Source organism: Mastomys coucha, chromosome X (assembly GCF_008632895.1).
Source record: "Mastomys coucha isolate ucsf_1 chromosome X, UCSF_Mcou_1, whole genome shotgun sequence".
Lineage (NCBI taxonomy): Eukaryota > Metazoa > Chordata > Mammalia > Rodentia > Muridae > Mastomys > Mastomys coucha.
The window spans coordinates 76,228,829-76,248,502 of NC_045030.1; the positions used below are offsets into that span (position 1 = coordinate 76,228,829).

The 19,674-nt window shown below is 43.5% G+C and overlaps 1 protein-coding gene across 5 annotated transcripts in view; it reads left to right on the forward strand.

The window, feature by feature from the left end:
• The window catches only part of Ikbkg (inhibitor of nuclear factor kappa B kinase regulatory subunit gamma), a 75,833-nt gene extending 56,874 nt beyond the window's left edge, over window positions 1-18,959 (forward strand). For 2 of the 5 annotated variants that reach the window (XM_031364630.1, XM_031364620.1), the window contains exons 2-10: window positions 2,107-2,308; window positions 3,289-3,500; window positions 5,580-5,698; window positions 7,384-7,536; window positions 8,267-8,342; window positions 11,528-11,671; window positions 11,956-12,098; window positions 15,247-15,308; window positions 15,618-18,959. In XM_031364630.1, the coding sequence (XP_031220490.1) occupies window positions 2,122-2,308; window positions 3,289-3,500; window positions 5,580-5,698; window positions 7,384-7,536; window positions 8,267-8,342; window positions 11,528-11,671; window positions 11,956-12,098; window positions 15,247-15,308; window positions 15,618-15,760 (1,239 nt within the window). In that variant the 5' untranslated portion in view covers window positions 2,107-2,121 and the 3' untranslated portion in view covers window positions 15,761-18,959. Of the gene's footprint in view, window positions 1-1,129; window positions 1,149-1,475; window positions 1,512-2,106; window positions 2,309-3,288; window positions 3,501-5,579; window positions 5,699-7,383; window positions 7,537-8,266; window positions 8,343-11,527; window positions 11,672-11,955; window positions 12,099-15,246; window positions 15,309-15,617 lie in introns of those variants that run through there. The other 3 variants (XM_031364623.1, XM_031364617.1, XM_031364615.1) reach the window with 3 other exon arrangements.
• Window positions 18,960-19,674: the final 715 nt, after the last annotated feature.

Below are 19,674 nucleotides of genomic sequence, written 5' to 3' on the forward strand. Positions count from 1 at the left end.
TGAGCCACCATGTGGTTGCTGGGATTTGAACTCAGGACCTTTGGAAGAGTAGTCAGTGCTTTTACCTGTTGAGCCAGCTCACCAGCCCCCCATTATGATTTTCAATAACAGCTTTCTTGAGATATAATTGTCATGCTACACAAAATATTTACTATTTGTGCGTGTGCCCCTCCCCCCACATGCATGCATGATGTGTGATTTGGACAGGGAGCACAGGTGCCATGACAAGAATGTATAGAGGTCAGAGGACAACATTGAGTCAGCTATCTCCTCTCTACCTTTACATGTTCTCATGTCTTCAAGCTTGCATAGCAAGGGCCTTTATCTACTGAGCTGTCTCACTTGCCCATACTTACAATGTTTTTTGAAACACTCTCCTCTAGATCCCTTCCCCTTGAGTTACTAATCCCCTGGAGCTGGAGTTACAAAAGGTTGTGAGTTGCCCAACATGGGTGCTAGGAACTGAACTTGGGTTCTCTGGAAGAGCAGTGAGTGCTCCTAATAGCTGAGACATCTCCCCAACTTCTTTTAAGACTTCTAAACATCCAAGTAGTTTGATATATATCTGGAATTCAGGAATGAGAACTGTTTGAGATATTATCAACATCAAGATTTGGGTAAAAAATCATGAGACTGGATGGAATTACTGCAGGGGTGAATGCAGTTAGGAAAGAAGTCCCAAAGTACTTCAGCGTGAAGAAGTGAAGAAGATTCAGTAAAAGGGCCTGAGCAGGATCAGCCTTTGAGGGAGTGAGAGTCACCAGGAGAGAAGGCTTTTCTTTAACCTGAAGGAAGAAAGTAGTTGAAAAAGAGGGAAGGGTCAGTTATGTCAGGCTGATGGACCTATGGGTAGCAACACTTTTAGTGTAAATAGACAATATTCTGCAGTGTTACAGGCATCTTCCCTTACTAGAAGCCTCCTCTGGAAACTTGCATTGAGATCATTCTCTATCTGTTTGTCAGTATGAGGCAGAATTAGAAGGTCTCCAGGTTAGTACTATCCTGCATATTCTCTGTCTGGTTTTAAAGCCAACATAAGGAAATCAGGGGTCATGTGTCTCAGACTGACACTCCAATTCACACTTTCAAACTTCTTAGCACACAGAAGACACAAGAGGTCTCCTCTATCCCCAGCAAACACTTCTCAGGTACAATGTGGTCTCCTGAAGTCTCTCTCTCTCTTTTTTTTTTTTTGCATTTTCTTGACTCCTGTAAGAAATGACCACAGGCTCAGTGGCTTAAAAGAATAGAAAATTTATACAGATCTGGAGGCCAGGAGAATAAAACCTGAAGGTGAACAAGGTCATGCTCCATCTGCAAGTCGTACATGTGTCTTTTAGTTGTGGGTGGCTCAGTTGTTCCTTGGCCTGTGGTTATATCAATCTAGTCTCTCAGCTTCTTTCTTCTCATGTCCATTTTCCTGTGTTTCCACCTGTTTCTTCTCTTTTCTGTTTCTTTTGTATATATATATGAAGAGCTGGGAATTGAATCCACAGTCTTGTGCCTGCCAGGTAAGTGCTCTACCATTGAACTACATTCCCAGTTCTGTTTCGTCTGTCTTTTAGAAGGATGCTTGTTACTGGGGTCATGCATGGCCCACCTATGTAACTCACAGTGATCTCACTTTGAGAGTCTTGATTTTTGTGAGACAGGTTCTTATTATATAGAACAAGTTGGCCTTGAATTCATAGAGAATTGCCTGACTATGCTTTCCAAGTGCTGGGATTAAAGACATGCACCACTATGCCTGGCTTGAGATCCTTAATTTAACTATATCTGTAAAGACCATTTTTTTCCAAGTAAAATATTTATAGGTTGAGGGATTAGGACTTGGGTATATCAATCATTCCACTATACTGGGTGAGGGGCCAGGACCCTTTGCTTCTACTTGAAGGTGTGTGGAGGAGGTAGGATTCCCAGTTTACTTCCCTTTCCCTCCACAATTCTGTCTCTTTGCAATGGTAATATTTGCTATGTCTTAGACCCAAACTTCACTTTTGTATCTGGTTCCACCAGACTAAATGTCCAGCCTTTTGCTGTGAATGGAAGTCTAGGACTGGTTGAGAGAACTCTTTGACATGCACTCCTACTGCCTTTTTCTTCTAGACACTATCTTGTTGGATGAGCAGGCACCTCTGGAAGAATCAGCTGAGTGAGATGGTGCAGCCCAGTGGTGGCCCAGTCGAGGACCAGGACATGCTGGGTGAAGAATCTTCTCTGGGGAAGCCTGCAATGCTACATCTGCCTTCAGAGCAGGGTACTCCTGAGACCCTCCAGCGCTGTCTGGAAGAGAATCAAGAGCTCCGAGGTAAAGATTGCAGTGTGAGGGAGGCATGAAGATAAAAGTCAGGAAGGGCCTGGCATACTTATATAAGGACAAAGCTTATTGTCACCTGCATCTCATAATTGGCAGGGTATGAGGTCATGATGTGCCCAAGAACCATCCAGCATTTCAAACTTAGCTACCTTGCTTTGTTTTAGGTAGGGTTCTCTGTTAAGAGTCACATGCAGAAAATAATGTGGTTCAAAGCCAGCACCAGGGAAGGGAAAAGGAATGGGGAAGGAGGACAAGCTAAAAAGCAATGATTAGGTAGGGGAAAGGTGGGCTGTAGGGATCAGTGGGAATAGGTTTATTCTTTCTTGGGACATTGCAAGCTTTTAGGTGAGAGGGGATATGGGTTTCCTTCAGAGAGGGTTTTTTCCTAAGATGAAATGTGGCCTGCTCTTGGAAGGGTGTGGCCAGCTCTGGTGAGAGGAGATCTTTGAATACATCTTCTGCACTGCCACTGCCTTCTTTCTCATGTCACCCTCATTTGTAAGGTGAATGTTTACTGTTCTTGATTATGCAGCTGAAGCGAATGAAACTCATAGAATTACTAGCTTATTCTGTATGCACCTTCTGGGCTCCCAGGTTGCAGCCATAAAGTACACAGTGAAATTTGCTTTTAGGGACTGTTTCCGTACCTCCCCAAATGTTTCAGGCATGTTTAGGGCCCTCTGATCCTGAAGACAGAGATACAAGCCTGGGAGGACTGAGACTGAGTGCTCCAGGGTAGGGATACGTCCAATTGACCAGAATATAAAAGAGACTTAAAAAGAAAGTTGATTTTGGTGTATACCTTCAAGTGAAGAATCTATGTTTAGTAATGCACTGTAGACACTTGGGGGCATATCATCAGTGGAATTGGCTAGGAATTGGTTCAACTTCTTAGAGAAAGGCCATTTAGTATTATAGAGGTGCCTGGCTGTCAGAACTCATATCTCCTTTGCTGTCTTCCCTGTCTCTAGATGCTATTCGGCAGAGCAATCAGATGCTGAGGGAACGCTGTGAGGAGCTGCTGCATTTCCAGGTCAGCCAGCGGGAGGAGAAGGAGTTTCTTATGTGCAAATTCCAGGAAGCCAGGAAGCTGGTGGAGAGACTGAGCTTGGAGAAGCTTGATCTTCAGAGGCAGAGGGAACAGGCCTTAAAGGATTTGGAGCACCTGAAGAAATGCCAGCAGGTAGGTAGTGAATGGGCAGGCCTTTCTGCCCCACCTGCGTTTGAAGACCATAACCACACTCATATTCCCATAGGAAGTATGATGTTGGAGGTTCCACAGGACCTTTTCAGGCTTGATTGCTGGGAGCACTCTCAGAACCAAGAGAAGCCATCACACTCACTGTTAGCTTATTACAGTAAAAGGGTCCACATCAAAATCATCCAAGGTACAAGGTACAAGGCATATATGGTAGGAGCCAGGAGATGCCAGATGTGAGCTTCTCAGGGAGCAGTGCTTTTGCTGTGAACAGTGGTTCACTGTACATAGAGCATTGTCAATCAGGAAGCATTCTTGAGCTCTGAAGGCATGGAGTGCTTGGGTACCTGACCTAGCTTGCTCAGGTTCTAGCCAACCTGAAGTCTAACAGGTGCTATACCATGTAGTCCAAGGCCCTCACATACCCTGGTATCAGCCCAGACAGCCTGGTTGAGCCCTAGGCCCCTGAAAAAACAAGGCAGTCACATCGTAGGATTTCCCAGGGGGCTCAGGGATAATCCCTAGGAGCCTTTGGAGGAATTATGAGACCCCAGGCCTGTGAATTGGCCCTGTATTACACAACCACCAAAGGATGGTATGCCTAGTGTGGAATGAAAGGGTATTTCAGGGCCTTTTTGGACTGGCTGGTTTCAGGACCCTGGTGACAGTAGTTGAGCAGGAATTGTGCCATCTGAGAGGATCACTCTGTGGGAAAAGGTAGAAAAGACCTGCTATAGTCAAGTTTTACATTGTGGGGCTAAGTTCATAATGGTGCAGAGTGCACCTTGTCAAAGCATTTGGTTCCTGTCTGGGGAGACAGCAGCAAGGTACCATACACCGGAGACTTAGATAACAGATTGTCCCTAGTTGTGGAGATCAGAGGTCTAAGATGAAGGTATAGGCAGGTAGGTTCTTTAGAGGGCTCTTCCAGGTACGTCTCCAAGTGTATTGTTAGTGTTGACATCCTCGGTACTCCCTAACTCTCTTGTCACATGGCCTTTTCTCTCCAGAAAGTTTTATTATATTTTATTTTGTATAGTGTGTGTGTCTGTGTTTGTACTCATTCATGTGGATGTGTGTATTTCCATGGTGTGCACATGTAGGTGACAGGAAAACTTGCAGGAGTCAGTTCTCTCCTTCTACCATATGAGTCCCAGGGATTGAATTCCGGTTTTTAGGCTTTATGGTAGACACCTTTACCCACTGGGACCTGCTAAATTGTCTCACAGTCCTCTCTTTTTATAAGGATACAAATGTGAAACATAAAGGTAGACAGTTATTAAAGCTATGAGAATAGATTTTGTTCAGTAACTGATGACAATGAGAAGGAAAGAGCTAACTGAGCTCTGGTGATCTGCAGAGGTGACTGGGTATTTTACTTTTTTTAAAATATATTTTTACTTATGTGTTTGAGTGTCTGTGTCTGTGTCTGTGTATAAGTGCCCTTGAAGGCCAGAAGAGAATCTCAGATCTTCTCAAACTGGAATTCCTGGTAACTGTAAGCTACCAGACAGTTGTGGTAGGAACTAAACTCTCTGGTCTTATAAAGAGTAGCAAGTACTCTTTTTTTGTTTGTTTTTTGTTTGTTTTCGAGACAGGGTTTCTCTGTGTAGTCCTGGCTGTCCTGGAACTCACTCTGTAGACCAGGCTGGCCTCGAACTCAGAAATCCACCTGCCTCTGCCTCCCAAGTTCTGGGATTAAAGGCGTGGGCCACCACCGCCTGGCCCACCACCGCCTGGCCGCAAGTACTCTTAACCACTGAGCAATCTCTGTATTCAATGACTGGGAATTTTAAAATGAGAATAGGGGCCAGAGTGTGGCTCAGTAATGGAGTGTATGCTTTGCATGTGTGAGGCCTAGAGTTTAGTTTCCAGGACTTCAAAAAATAAGATAAAGACAAATAGCCAATGAAGCTTCAAAGTACCAAGGTTTATAGTTGTTGAGAGGAAGGAGAAGTCCTTGATACATCAGCTGCTTGAATGCTGCCTCAGGTCTTGTGGGTGCTAAAAGTGGGAAGCATGGGAGAAAGCAGTACTGATAGGAAATGACCTTTTTTCTTGTAGCAGATGGCTGAGGACAAGGCCTCTGTGAAAGCTCAGGTGACATCATTGCTGGGGGAACTCCAGGAGAGCCAGAGTCGTTTGGAGGCTGCCACCAAGGAACGGCAAACTTTAGAGGGAAGGTGAGTGGGAAGAGGAAGCTAGCCCAGGAGGCCCCTTCCAGGGTTTTTAATGAGGCAAATGTAGGACCCTCTAGGAATTCCTCTCTCTGAAAGGAAGGACCGACAGTCTTCTTAAATTCCCCAGGGCCCTCAGGGCTGTCTTGTGAGAAGCCTGATCTGGTATTCAGGAATCTAGTTCTAGCTGTTGCTGGAAACAGTCTCTCTGACTCTTTACTGGGTGCTTAGGGTTTCTATTACTGTGAAGAGACATTATAACCACCTCTTTACTAGGTGCTTAGTTATGGTTTTTTGTTGCTGTGGAAAGACAGCATGACAATGACAACTTGTATAAGGAAAACATTTCATTGTAACTGGCTTAAATTCAGAGGTTCAGTCCATTATTGTCATGGTGGCAAGCATGATGGTAAACAAACAGACACTATGTTGGAGAGGTATCTGAGAGTTCTTTATCAGGATTGACAGGCAGCAGGGAAGAGAGAGTAAACCAGTGGGTCTGGCTTGAACATCTGAAACCTCAAAGTCCATCCCCAGTGATCTACTTTTTTTAACAAGGCCACGCCTACTCTAACAAGGCCACCTACCCTAATCCTTTTAAATAATGCCACTCTCTAGAAGCCTATGGGGGCCATTCAGTTTATTCTTTAGGAAGCATAGCAGGGCCCCTGAGACCACACTCAAGAACTCACTCTCCTGACTGATATGCAGTGGGATTCTACCAAGGCAGAAAGTTCTAGGTGAAGAAGACTGGATACATTCCACAGCAACCCCATGAAGAGCACAGAGCCCTCATAACCACTTCTCATTAGGGACTATGAACTCCATGTTTCTGTTGGGAGTTGTTCACGTTGGTATCCTCTGCCTGGCATGTACCAATATGTCTGAATTCTAGCAGAAAAGTGAGTTTGGCTGACTTTGTCAACTAATGGTCTTGGGACTGTCGCTCACTCTTTTGCCAAGGGGATTAGGTTGCCACATGGGATCATTGAGTTACAGGCATGGGCACTGTTGTGCCTCTCATACTGCCTTGCTGCTGTTCTCCAGATAGTTAGTGAAGCTAACAGGGTAACCCTGGCCTTCTCAGTGTAATAGGCAGTCATTATGTTTGTGGAGCAGTGGGTTGGGGCTCCTGTCCTGTGGGAGGGAGGAGAGTTTGACTTGGGCTCAGAGAACACTGGCGGTGGGTTGGATGGGCCAAGGGCAGTGTGAGAAAAGGCCAAAGGGGAGCAGGCCCAGTCAGTAGTCCAGATCTTCCTTGGCAAAGTTGGGATGATCTGCCATCAGTGACTTCCTTAAAGACCCATGGAAATGCCCATCATTGCCTTTGTAATGAGCACACAGGGAGGTACCAGGGTGATGAGGCTAATACTGGAACTAGAGTTTAAGGGAAACTGTGTGGTACTATAGGCCAGAATCAGAAGATATGGGGGATATGGGTGATAGAGGTAAGACAACATAAGCTTTTACAGTGAGGCTATAGAGGGAGAGATGAATTCTCTGCTGAGACTATTGATGTTATATCTTATCCCATGAGGCTGTACAACCTAGGTATGGAACCTGAGCTTCTAATGAGGGTGCCTGGGACTCCAAGCTAAATTGTGAGTTGCACAGTAGTTCCTGCCTATCTTTGAGCTCAGTGCTAATGAGCTCACAGCCCCCTCAGTGTGTTCTTTTTTGTTGCATTTCAGGATGCGAGCAGTTAGTGAGCAGGTCAGACAGCTGGAGAGTGAGCGGGAGGTGCTACAGCAGCAGCACAGTGTCCAGGTGGACCAGCTGCGCATGCAGAACCAGAGTGTGGAGGCTGCCTTGCGAATGGAGCGACAGGCTGCTTCAGAGGAGAAGTAAGTGGCTGGGAGGGTTGGTACCAAGAGATCTCAGAACACCCATGGTGCTTTCTGCTTTTTAGGGAGTCCTGATAGGGACTGATTGTATATAAAAGGGCTGATTTTTCTCCCCTTGCCTTGCTAATGTCAGAGTCAACTATTATATGCAAGCAGGAATATTTTCTACCCATATTCATGTTTACTGCATATCCTACATAGGTTCTTTTTATTACAGTTAAAATATGCTCTTGGTGTAAGGAAAGCAAGGAGCCATGGTGGCTTCAAGCTGGCCCCAAAGACTCCTTATCTGGTCTCTCAATGCCTCTACAGGCTCTCAACCTGCTACTGGTATCTGGTTCAGCATTCTTTTGAGTTTTTTTTAATTTAGAACAATCTCCCTGCCTCTACATTTATTTTCTTTTTGGTGCTATAGATGGAGCGTAGGGTCTCAAACACACTAGGCAAAAGTTCTGCTCCTAAGTTGTACCCTAGCCCTTGTTAGAAACATTCCGAGATGTTGGCTTTAAGGAAAACATGAACTATGTAGTGGCTAAATTATTTGCAGGGAATTCTTGCAGTCAGCAAAACTTGCCTTAGAGTTGATAGCCTCAGGAGCCCAGATGTAATCCAGGAAGCCCAAATTTCAGGTCTTTTATGGAACAAGAAGGAAGAAGGTAAAGATGTCTTAGGCAAGCTGTGGCTCTACTGGGACAAAGCAATTTCTCCAGTGACAGCTCCTTTTGCACAGGAGGAAGCTAGCTCAATTGCAAGCAGCCTATCACCAGCTCTTCCAAGACTACGATAGCCACATTAAGAGCAGCAAGGTGAGTAGAGAACATAAGCTAGTAAGTATGTCTTCCCTGGGCTTTCCAGGGAGAGGTTTTTTCCTTCTTCCCCAGTGTACCTGAAAGACAGCAGTGTATCCTTTGAGAAATAGCACATCTAACTTTTGGAAGGGACTCTCAAGTTGCTTGACACCTTCAGTGGGGCTGTAGCTATGACAGTTTTTGGATGATCACAAGGAGATGGGACATATCCACAGGATATCTCTAGGGTATCTGGGTCTAGGACCTTCAGATATGGTCTGTGGCAGGGATGTTGTTTTGTATGGCCATTCCTTCATACTCAGAGCCGGAAAGTCCTCAGCATTTCTTTTTTTCTAAAAACATTTTTATATTTATTTATATTTATATAAAAAGTATTTTGCCTGTCTATATGTATATGCACTATGTGTGTGCTTGATACATGTGGAAGATAGAAAAGAGTGATTGATCTGCTGGAACTGGAGTTATGAATGGTTGTGAGCTGCCTGTGACTGAATCTGGGTCCTCTCCAAGAACAACAAGTGTTCTTAACTGCTGAGCCATCTTTCCAGCTTCTCTTTACCTCCCCCAGAAACATTTCTGAGGTGATTCTGATCTCTTTTTGAGTTTATCCTCATCAGGTCTAGTGATTACTTTGTATGTGTGTCTGTCTACTCACAAACATATGTGGAGGTCAGAGGACATCATTGGTGTTATTCCTTAGGAACTATACATGACCAGCTCTTTTTCTTACATAGATTCTGGAGCTTGAATTCAGGTCCTCACAAGTACTCTACTGACTGAACTCTCTCCCTAGCCTATTCTTTTTCAGTAGAGCCCAGGGCAGCCTTGAACCCTTAGGTGGCTGAGACTAGCCTTGAACTCCTGATCATTTTGCTTCCATCTTCCATGTGCTGAGATTACAGGTATGTGCTACCATGACCAGCATTCTAGTGGTCACATTTTTTTTTCACAGTTAAGTTTATTAGCTGTTCTCCTCTTTCTCATAAATAGAATGGATTGTCGATAATTCTTTACAACCTATTACTCATATAAAGAAACTTTAACAAGGTTGCCAAAAGCTCACATATTGGTGCTGGGCGTGGTAGCACATGTCTTTAATCCTAGCACTCTGGAGTCAGAGGCAGGCCGATCTTGGTGAGTTCACAGTGAGTTCTAGGATAGCCTGCTTTATGTAGTCTCAAAACCAAAACCCCAAACTCCCAAAACCAAACCAAAGCAAATCAACAACAAAAAACCAACCCCAAAGAACAAAAACACCCCACCATTGAATAAACAATTCCAGAGAGTAATGGGAAGCCAACTGATATTAACAGACTAGAGAAACCAATTTCTAAAGGCATTTCTGCCTCTCACTAAAATTTTTAAAAATTGTTTACCATGAAGAACTCTAGAACAGTGCAGATACTCAGGATGAAGTGTCCAAAGAGGGATTCATGAAAATGGGAATTTGCCTGTTTTTCAGTTAATAAAATAAAAGAACTAGAAGAAAAGGCAGAGGAGCAAAATCAAACCCCATGATATGTGTGTTTGTGTGTGTGTGTGTGTGTGTGTGTGTGTGTAACTGCAAGAAATAATTCTCAAAGTTGCAGAGTTTAAACAAAATTTTATATTTTATGTATTTTATTTTATTACAGCAAAATAGGCAGTTATTTGGGATAAAATAGTCATTAAAACTTGACCCCTCCCTAAACATACATTTAAAATTTTAGGCTAAGAACTGGATGTTTCCATGCCATAATGATTACTACATTTCCATGTAAACATCACCTGCAATTATGACTATGATTTTTTTTCCTTCTGTGTAAAAGGTGAGCTTCTCTAGCACCTAAATATGGCCTTAATTTAGAAAGTGTATAAACAACTTTTGTACAAGTAGATTAAAAATACTTGAATACTATTATCTCTAGCAAATACATTAAGGGAGGGCTCAATCAAAAACGAAGACCTCTATGCATATAAAAATCCCTCATGAAATGAGTTAACTCATTAATTTAAAAATAAAAACTGTTTTCTTATTTGTCTAAAATTTAAATAATAATGGAAGTCAATTGAAAAAAGAACTTGAAAGCTAACACAAATTATACATAGTTAGTGGTCACATCTTTAGAAGAACATTGTCAACCATTTTTTTAAGGATTAAGCATGATACCAGATCACATGATTAAGAATTGGTTATAAAAATGCTGCTTTAGCAGAGGATGGTCAAGTCGGTCATCAATGGGAGGAGAGGCCCTTGTTCCTGTGAAGGTTCTGTGCTCCAGTGTCGGGGAATGCCAGGGCCGGGAATCAGGAAAGGGTCGGTGGTGAGCAGGGGGAGGGGAGAGGGAACGGGGTATTTTTTTTTCCAGAGGGAAACCAGGAAAGGAGATATCATTTGAAATGTAAATAAAGAAAACATCTAATAAAAAAATGTTGCTTAAGGGATAGGAAAGATTGTTCAGTGATTAAGACCACTTGCTGGTTTTTTTTTTCCCCAGAGGACCTAAGTTCTGTTCTCAGTATTCACATTGGGTGGCTAACAGCCACCTGAAACTCCAGCTTTGGCAGATATGATAGCATCTCTGACTTCTGTGGTTACCCACACACATATGATGCACACACACACACATAGACACACACATACGTACATTAAGAAAATCTTTAAAAAAGTGCTTGTTTAATCTTTTTGAAGGAATTCTTGGTTGAGAGCATGTGTGCATGTGTATAAGGTATGTTTGACCAAGTGGCTGAGTGAAAGGACACATGGGTTGCAGCCTTGCCTGGTGTATGGTGGGCCTGCAGTCTACGGAGAGTTAGTGCATACTACTTACTTGCTGTGGAATGGGAAGCCTCAGGAGGGAGGGTGGCTCTTGTCCTTGAAGAGTCAAGAGGATGGCTGGCTACCTAGGAATTCTCTGAAGGGAATGATGCAGAGTATGAGGCAGTACCTTATATATCCTCAGAGTTCCTATCAGTCCTAAGATCTTTGTGCATCCTAAGTACCTCAGCATTTCTTCTGTACTGTAGGGCCACCACAGGATGCAGCATTCTCCCTGCACACATTGTCATTGGCCCCAAAATCCAAAGGACTGGCCTTGTTCTAGCTTTTTCTACTTAGTCTCAAAACTTAGTTCCAGCCAGGGAGGTAGCTTGGCCCAACTGTGGGCCAAGAGACTCTGCTAGCCCCCTTTGTCCTTCTCTAGGGCATGCAGCTGGAAGATCTGAGGCAACAGCTCCAGCAAGCTGAGGAGGCCCTGGTAGCCAAACAGGAATTGATTGATAAGCTGAAAGAGGAGGCTGAGCAGCACAAGATTGTGATGGAGACTGTGCCAGTCTTGAAGGCCCAGGTGAGGGCTCTGTTCCAGCCTGCCTTACCACATGAATGACCTGCTCATCCAGGCCGTGGGGTTTGGTATATCTTTTTACATCATTTTGTAGTGGCCTCTCTCTTCTTGAGCTCTTTGCATTGTTCCTTGACTTCTTGGTGCTCTTGGAATCATAGACTTTCATATCTGTTTCTGATGTACTATAATGGGGTCCTAGGACAGGGCTTTGTTCCTCTGGGCATGGCATAGAATGCTTGATGGGAAGCTGATGGGTGGTAGGTGAACACCTTTGTTCTATTTGCCAGGCGGATATCTACAAGGCTGACTTCCAAGCTGAGAGGCATGCCCGGGAGAAGCTGGTGGAGAGGAAGGAGATTTTGCAGGAGCAGCTGGAGCAGCTGCAGCGCGAGTTCAACAAGCTGAAAGCTGGCTGCCATGAGTCAAACAGGTGGGCCTTAAAGAGTGCAGCCACGAGCACAGCCATAGACAGAGAAGGTGTATACTAGGCAGCAACCATTAGTAACTGCAGGAGATTGATGGCTCTTAGCATTGGTGTTAAGTTCTCTGTGCCTCCTATTGCTCCCTTGTGTTCTGTACTTCAACAATGACCTTTCCCGTTGGTCCAGCTAGAAACTTAACAGAAATGCATGTATTGAGATGTATCTAAGGCTGGAGGTTTCATAGCTTTCATAGTGTCTCAGTTTGGTTTCTGTTGCTGTGATAAAGACCATGACTTATAGCAACTGGGGAGGAAAGGGCTTATTTCAGCTTATAGTTTATAGTCCATGACAGGGAAGCAGGCAACTGGAGGCAAAAAGTGAGGCATAGTCAAAAGGGGAATGCTGCTTTCTGGCTTACCCAGCTTGCTTGCTTACACAACCCAGGCCCACCTGCCCAGGGGTGGCACCACCTACCATAGGTTAGGCTATCCCACAGCAATTGTTAATCAAAAAAATGCCTTACAAACTTGCCTATAAGCCAGTCTGTTGTAGAAAGTTCCTTAATTGAGATTCTCTTTCCAGTTTGTGTGAAGTTGACAAGGCAACCAACACAATTAACCCTTGACAGCTTAACATATAAACACACCACTGTTAAACCATAATCTTTCCTTTCTTATTTGTCCTCCAATTCATGTCAGTATCACAATATAAAATACAAACTTAAAAGTGTCACAGTCTTTAAAACATTCCATCCTTCTTTTTAAAAATTTATTTATTATATGTAAGTACACTGTAACTATTTTTATACACTCCAGAAGAGGGCATCAGATCCCATTACAGATGGTTATGAGCCACCATGTCATTGCTGGAAATTGAACTCAGGATCTTTGGAAGAGCAGTCAGTGCTCTTAACCTCTGAGCCATCTCTCCAGCCCCCTAAATGTGTAGCCCAGGCTGGCCTCGAACTTGTGATCCTCCTGCCTCTGCCTCCTTTAGCAAATCCTACTGGCGTGTACCACCACAACTGGCTCCATCACTCTTTAAAAAAATGTTTCTTTAAAAGTCTAGAGTCTCAGCTAGGCTCCTATAAAATAATGTTATATCTTTTCTTACTTCAAGAGTCATAATCCTGGACATAAACCTTTATGAAATAAACCCAGGGTTTATTTCAGCTTACAGTTGTAGTTAATCATGGAGGAAAGTCAGGACAGGAACTATTACTGGGCACAGGACATAATAAGGACAGGGTGCAGTCATCAAATCAAATCAAATCAAAACCAAAATCCAACAATGTGAAAAAAACGCAGTGCTTGTTATCTGGTACCATTCATGATCCTCTGGGCTCCAAAGGTCTTGGGCAGGTATACTTCTCTGGCTCTGCTATTCACAGGACACATAGCTCAGTCTTATAAACTCAGCCTGGTTCTGCTCCACAGCTGCTGCTCTCCTTGGTGGTTGTCCCATGGTACTGGCATCCAATATGCTAGGGTTTCCACCGCAATTGAGGATGCACCTTCTCCTGACCTCTGAAATAGTGCCAAGCCCTTTAGCTGCTTTCCATGATCCCGTCATATCACTTGGCCCCCTCTTCTGTGTGCTAACCCTGAGGAGATACTCTCTAGAGTCTAAAAGATTTCACTCCAGTGATACTGTTCTCTTCTTAATCACAGCTAATTTCTCAGCTTCAGTTAACCATCATCAATTGTCCTCCCTCATAAAGCAAAGGTTTTACTTCAGTTCTGCTGATCTCTTGTTCATCACATCTGATTCTTCAGCCCCAGCTGACTAGAACTACAGATTCTTAATTCAAAATATCACACAAATGACCCTGATAGAATCTTTGCTTCCCTCTGAAACTTCATTTGCATTGGTGTCAGCATTCTTATCTTCCTTGACTCCTACAGAACAGCCCGTTAAGCTCTAACCACTTGATAGCACTTCCAGCCCAAAGTTCCAAAGTCCTTCTACAGTCTTCCACAAAACAATATGGTCAGGTTGGATCTGTCTCAGCAATTCTGCAAGATCTGGTACCATTGTCTGTCTTAGCTTGGTTGCTATTGCTCTGATAGATACCATGACCAAAAGCAACTTGGGGAGTAAAAGGTTTATTTCAGCTTATAGTTGTAGTTAATCATGGAGGGAAGTCAGTACAGGAACTTGAGACAGGAACTGAAGTAAAAACCATGGAAGAACTACTTTTTGGCTTGTTCTCCATGGCTTGCTTTCTTTTACAACCTCAGTGATTGCTCAAGGGGTGGCACTGTCTCACATCAATGAAGAATATACCCCAAAGGCTTGCCTATAGGCCAGTCTAATGGGATATTTACTCAATTGAGGTTCCTTTTGATCAGATGACTCTAGCTTTTGTCAAATTGACAAATGATAACAACAGTAACAAAAACCTTAACCAGTGCAAATATATCTATCTAAAACCTCAAAATGTGACTTTATTTGGTTTAGTATCTTTGTATATGTAACTAGTTAACATAAGATCACATTAGGTTGATTAATTGATTGTGGTACTTACAGAAGCACCAAATTAAGATAACAGAAGGCAGCCACAAGAAGGCCAAGGCAGACTCTTGAGATTCAGCTACAAGCCAAGAAATGCCAAGCACTCTGTAAAACACCACCAGCTAGGGTGAGGGCATGGTAATTCTACCCAGTCCTCTGATACATTTATTTAGGGCACCTAGTCACCTGTATCATGTACATTTCTATTATTTTAAGTTACTAGGTGTGTGGTAGTTCTGAGGAAACTAATATAGGAGAACCCAGGGAGTAATTCCTAATAAGTACAAAGTTTCCTTTGGGAGATGATGAAAATATTCTTTTTTTTTTTTTTTTCGAGACAGGGTTTCTGTGTATAGCCCTGGCTGTCCTGGAACTCACTCTGTAGACCAGGCTGGCCTTGAACTCAGAAATCCGCCTACCTCTGCCTTCCAAGCGCTGGGATTAAAGGTGTGCGCCACCACCACCTGGCCTGAAAATATTCTAAAATTATACTAATGATTGGACATGCTGAATAGAGTAAAACACTCTAAAAATACAGTTAAAAGTGGTGAAATGTATAGTACATGAATTATATCTAAATGAATGTATTTATTCATAAAAAACCCCTACGGGCATTGATTGAATACTTTCTGTTTTCAAAAGGATTGAGGATATGAGGAAGCGGCATGTAGATACTTCCCAGACCCCTTTACTCCCTGCTTCAGGTGAGTGAACAAGTGGTAGATGGTGGGAGGTGATGGTTAGGGAGGGTAGAGTGTTGTGCTGAGGGGGAGCATGTGGTGGCTTTTCTGCTGCTCTGCTTTGGGGAGTTCTTGTTGACCTCTCCCATCAGTAGCCCACACCACTATGAGGTCAAAGGAAAAATGTGGAGGTGGCTCCCAGCTATGTAGTCAAATATGGTGGTATCAGTAAGTGTCAGCACCTTGTTAGCTTCCCTTTCCATTTGAGGCCTACCTAGGCTGTGCATGAAGTGCTTACATAGTTCATCACACTCCTATGTTCTTTTTTCTCAGCTCACCACTCCTTTCATTTGGCCTTGTCCAACCAGCGGAGGAGCCCTCCTGAAGAACCTCCTGACTTCTGTTGTCCCAAGTGCCAGTATCAGGCTCCTGATATGGACACTCTACAGATACATGTCATGGAGTGCATAGAGTAGGAGCAGCAGATGCAAGGCCACCTATAATACTATGTCCCAATCTGTGCAACTTGTGCTTTCTTGTTTTACCTGCATAGTCCACAGTTAAGGACTTGATGTCAAAGAGCAGGCCCCAGGACCTAGCAGAACTCTTGCTTTAACCCTTTGGCCCCCCATTAGACAGCCCCATTCAGGGCTGTTTTTTTCCCCTATTTTTTTTTCCTGTGTGCCTGATCCACTTTGCCTCTGGTGGCTTCTTCCCTCTTCTCCCATTTTCCTAGGGAGTCTAGAATGGAGGCCAGGGGCTTTCAGGGAGCATCCCTTCTCCAAGCAGGGCTGGGTACAGCTTTTCTTCTCTCCAGCTGGTACCTCTCTTGCCGGTGAGTTGCAGGCTCTCCTCCCAGGGCATGTGGCACTTGGGTCTACAACATGTGTTACCTCTGGTAGACATGTGGAAAGTATTCTGTCCTTTTGTTACTGTAAGTAATGGTGCAATGAAAGTACTTGTGCACTGATCTGTGTGTACCTTTAGGACAGATGCTTAGATGTGACATTGGATCCTTGCCATGGAGGAGGTGGGCAGACATTTGGATTTCTGCCATCTCCTAGATATACTGTTCTTTACTAAAGAGTTTTCTTAAGTGTCTTTTTCTGGGGTAGATGGGCCCTTTTTAATTCCTCTGGTCTAACTTGGATTTTCATAATCCCTACCCATTTTTCTGTTGGGTCATTGCCATTTGTTCTTGGGCTTTGGAGAGCTCTTTGATGATCAGTCAGGTTAGTTTTGACTATCACAAAAAGTGCACACCTTGTTCCACTTTGTGTTATTGCTTTGGGGCCTAGAAGCTGTTATATACTCCTACTTACCCATTCTCTACTCCTATTTTTTTGTCTTTGGAATTATGACTGCTTTGTCAACAGAGAGGTATTTCACATATATGCTTTTCTTTTTCTAGCCCCAGTGTGCTCTTGTTTTTGCCAAGCACATTGTTGCCTTCTGTGAATGTGGTGGCCATAGTTCATCACACTCCTGGAGTCTGTGATCACATGTTCTTCACCAGCCAAAATGCCCTAGGGAACTATTTAGCAGTGACTGACCAATTATAGAAAAGGGGACATTTCATTTGTTTTGCAAGGTTCTAGATGTTTTGTGGGACCTTACAGTCATTAGTATTAGACTTGCAGTTCTAGTAAAGGAAAGGAAGTTGTAGTTGAGAAAGCAGTAATTATGCCTTGCTCATTCTTCAGGTCTGAAATCCTTCCTGCCCTCCTGTAAGCTTTCATGGTTCTGAGTGGGATCTGTGAATCCATTCCTGGGCTTTTATTCACATGGCTTCTTTCCCATTAAGAGTGAGAAGGCTAAGTAGAATTCAGGTTTTTAAAAAGGATTTAAAAGGTAATCATAAGCTGGGGGCTTCCTCAGAATTTTCACGGGATGCAGAGCAAGTTTTCCATTTCCTAATTCCCAGGTATATATCAGACAGATCTTTGGGAAAATGTTAAAGGAACAAACAAGTTGTTTGCTTATGTGTTTTCATTTAAATATCTAACCTACAATTTTCCTTTAGGAATACTATTGGTTTAGCTTGAGTCCAGTTTTGTGGTGGTATATATGACTTTCCTATAGCTGGTTTAAAAATTCTCCTAGACTTAAAAGAACAAGAATAACAACAACAACAACAACAAAAATCACTCTTTCCTGTCTGGAAGCCAGATGTTAGGTTTTTTTCTGGAGGCTCTGAGAAACAATTCTAGGCATTCTGTTAACTTTCAGTGGTTTCTGGAAATCCTTGGTGTTGCTTGGCTTGTAGACCCATTACTTCAGTCTCTGGTTCTAGGGCCTGTGGTCTCTTCCTCTCTTCTGTCTTATAAGGAAACCAAGTTGTGCATGTAGGTCTTATTTGGTTAGATTAAGGAGGATCTCTAGTTCAAGGCCCTTACCCCATTTCACCTACCAAGATCCTTTTCCCAAATAAAGTCATGTTTTCACATTCTGGGGGTTTGGGCTTACACAACCCAGAGTAGGGACATCATCAGAACCTGAGTAAATGCTGCCCAAAGGCAGGACATTTAAGCCTTGTAATTCTGCTAGAGAGACCTGATCTCTAGGGTGATGGCCCGTAGTCTTCAGAGTTTAGAGGCAGTCAGACTGTTGTCAGTGCTCGTTGCTATTAGTAGGGTCAGTGGGAATGATTGGGGAAGGCAGGTTGGCTGTAGTAGGAGAGTGCTGTTGGACTGCCTGCAGTGGCTGCATGAGCTTCATGCTTCTTGGATAAACAGAGATGCATAAGTGCATTTCTGACCAGTACTTTATCCTGAAAGGGTCTCAAAAAGCAGGTGTAACCCAGGTTACACAATAGGATCATCTGGAAGCTTGAAAACATTCTGGCTTGGGCTTCATGGGCAGGTCAAGACAAATCTGAGGGTGGATCCAGGCAATGGTTGGGACTCAGTACCCTTCTAGAAGGTGGGAGTCCTTGCCACCTACTTAACCTGAAGTATGGTGGATGATTAACCATACATCAAAGATTTGAGATTCTACCATCTTTTTGACATAAGACATGCTCTTTTCTTTCCCAGAATTACGTAAGCTAGAACTGGAAAAAGTGGTTGTTCCACCCCCCTCAGGAATTAGTCTACTTGCTTTTACACAAATTTTATGTGGCCTCTGGCAGACAACTTCTAGATCCATACAGCTAGACACATGCCCTTTGCAGAAGACCTATTACTGTTACTTACATATGCTCTCTTGCTGTTGGCCCATGCCCAAGAGAAAACCAGAGAGCCAGTAAGACAGTACAGAGTACTTTACCTACTGAGTAATAAACAGTAAGGCAGGTTGTAAGTAGGGATGATGTCAAAATAGGAAAAATTGCCTGTGTGTGATACCCTCATGCAAGGTGTGGCCTACTTTTCAGTGTTTCCCCTTTCAAGTTGGGAGTTGGTGAGATGGAACAAGCACTTTGGAAGCATCCTCAGCCTTCTTTACCTGACAACAGCTTGGTCCTCACAGTGACTGTTTCATTGGAGTGGCTGTCATAGCACCATCATCTGTCACCACCAAAGGCTGTGATGAAATAAGATGCAACATATCTGATGACACAGGCCTGCATGGCTAGCATCTTGAACATTTTATTACATGAACATTCTCTGTAGGATGGTATAAAAAGGCCAGAGGGTTAAATTATGCATAAAATATGAAATAAAGAAGTAAGACTTTCAAGCATGCACTCTGCCCTCACTTGGTGGATGTAGGGGTAGTATTGCCAGTAACAAAGGTTTTCTTTGCCATTTCTATCTCTTTAATTCCCCTGAATTACATAGGAAGTAGCTGTTACACACAGTTCTGAGGTTTCCTCTGCCTATGGCTGAGGAAAGCTCATTATTGACACAACAGAGTGGTGGAAGGGGCCAAGTCAACTAATTTGGGGCTTGAATTTCCTGTGGTTGCAGCAACAAAGTACCACATGTAAGGGGGCATAGGCAACAGAGATTTCCTGTCTCCCTGTTCTGGATGGCAGGGATCTTAGAAGTGGGCTCCTCATAAGAGAGAACCCATTCCAGGTCCCTCTCCAGTGTATAACAGGTCCCAGAAATTTTTAGTTCTCTGTAGTTGTACCTGCATCTCTGCCTCTGCCACTTTTGTCACATGGCCATCTTGAGTGTTTCCTTTTTATAAGCACACCAGTGTCACACACAGGTGGGTATTGGAAGCATTTTGTTCAGTATCTAGTGATAGTGATGGAAAGAGCTGATTTGCAGAGATGGTCAGAGCAGCATGAGGGTCTTAAGTATCGAGCTGCAGCCAACATCATGGATATGGAAGAGAGAGAGACAGGCATCTAGTGATTGCTGGGCTTTTGGTTTCATGCTTGGGTACCTGGGCAGCCTATCTATCATTGGGAGGACGAGGGAACGGGGGAAGTCAGAGTTGT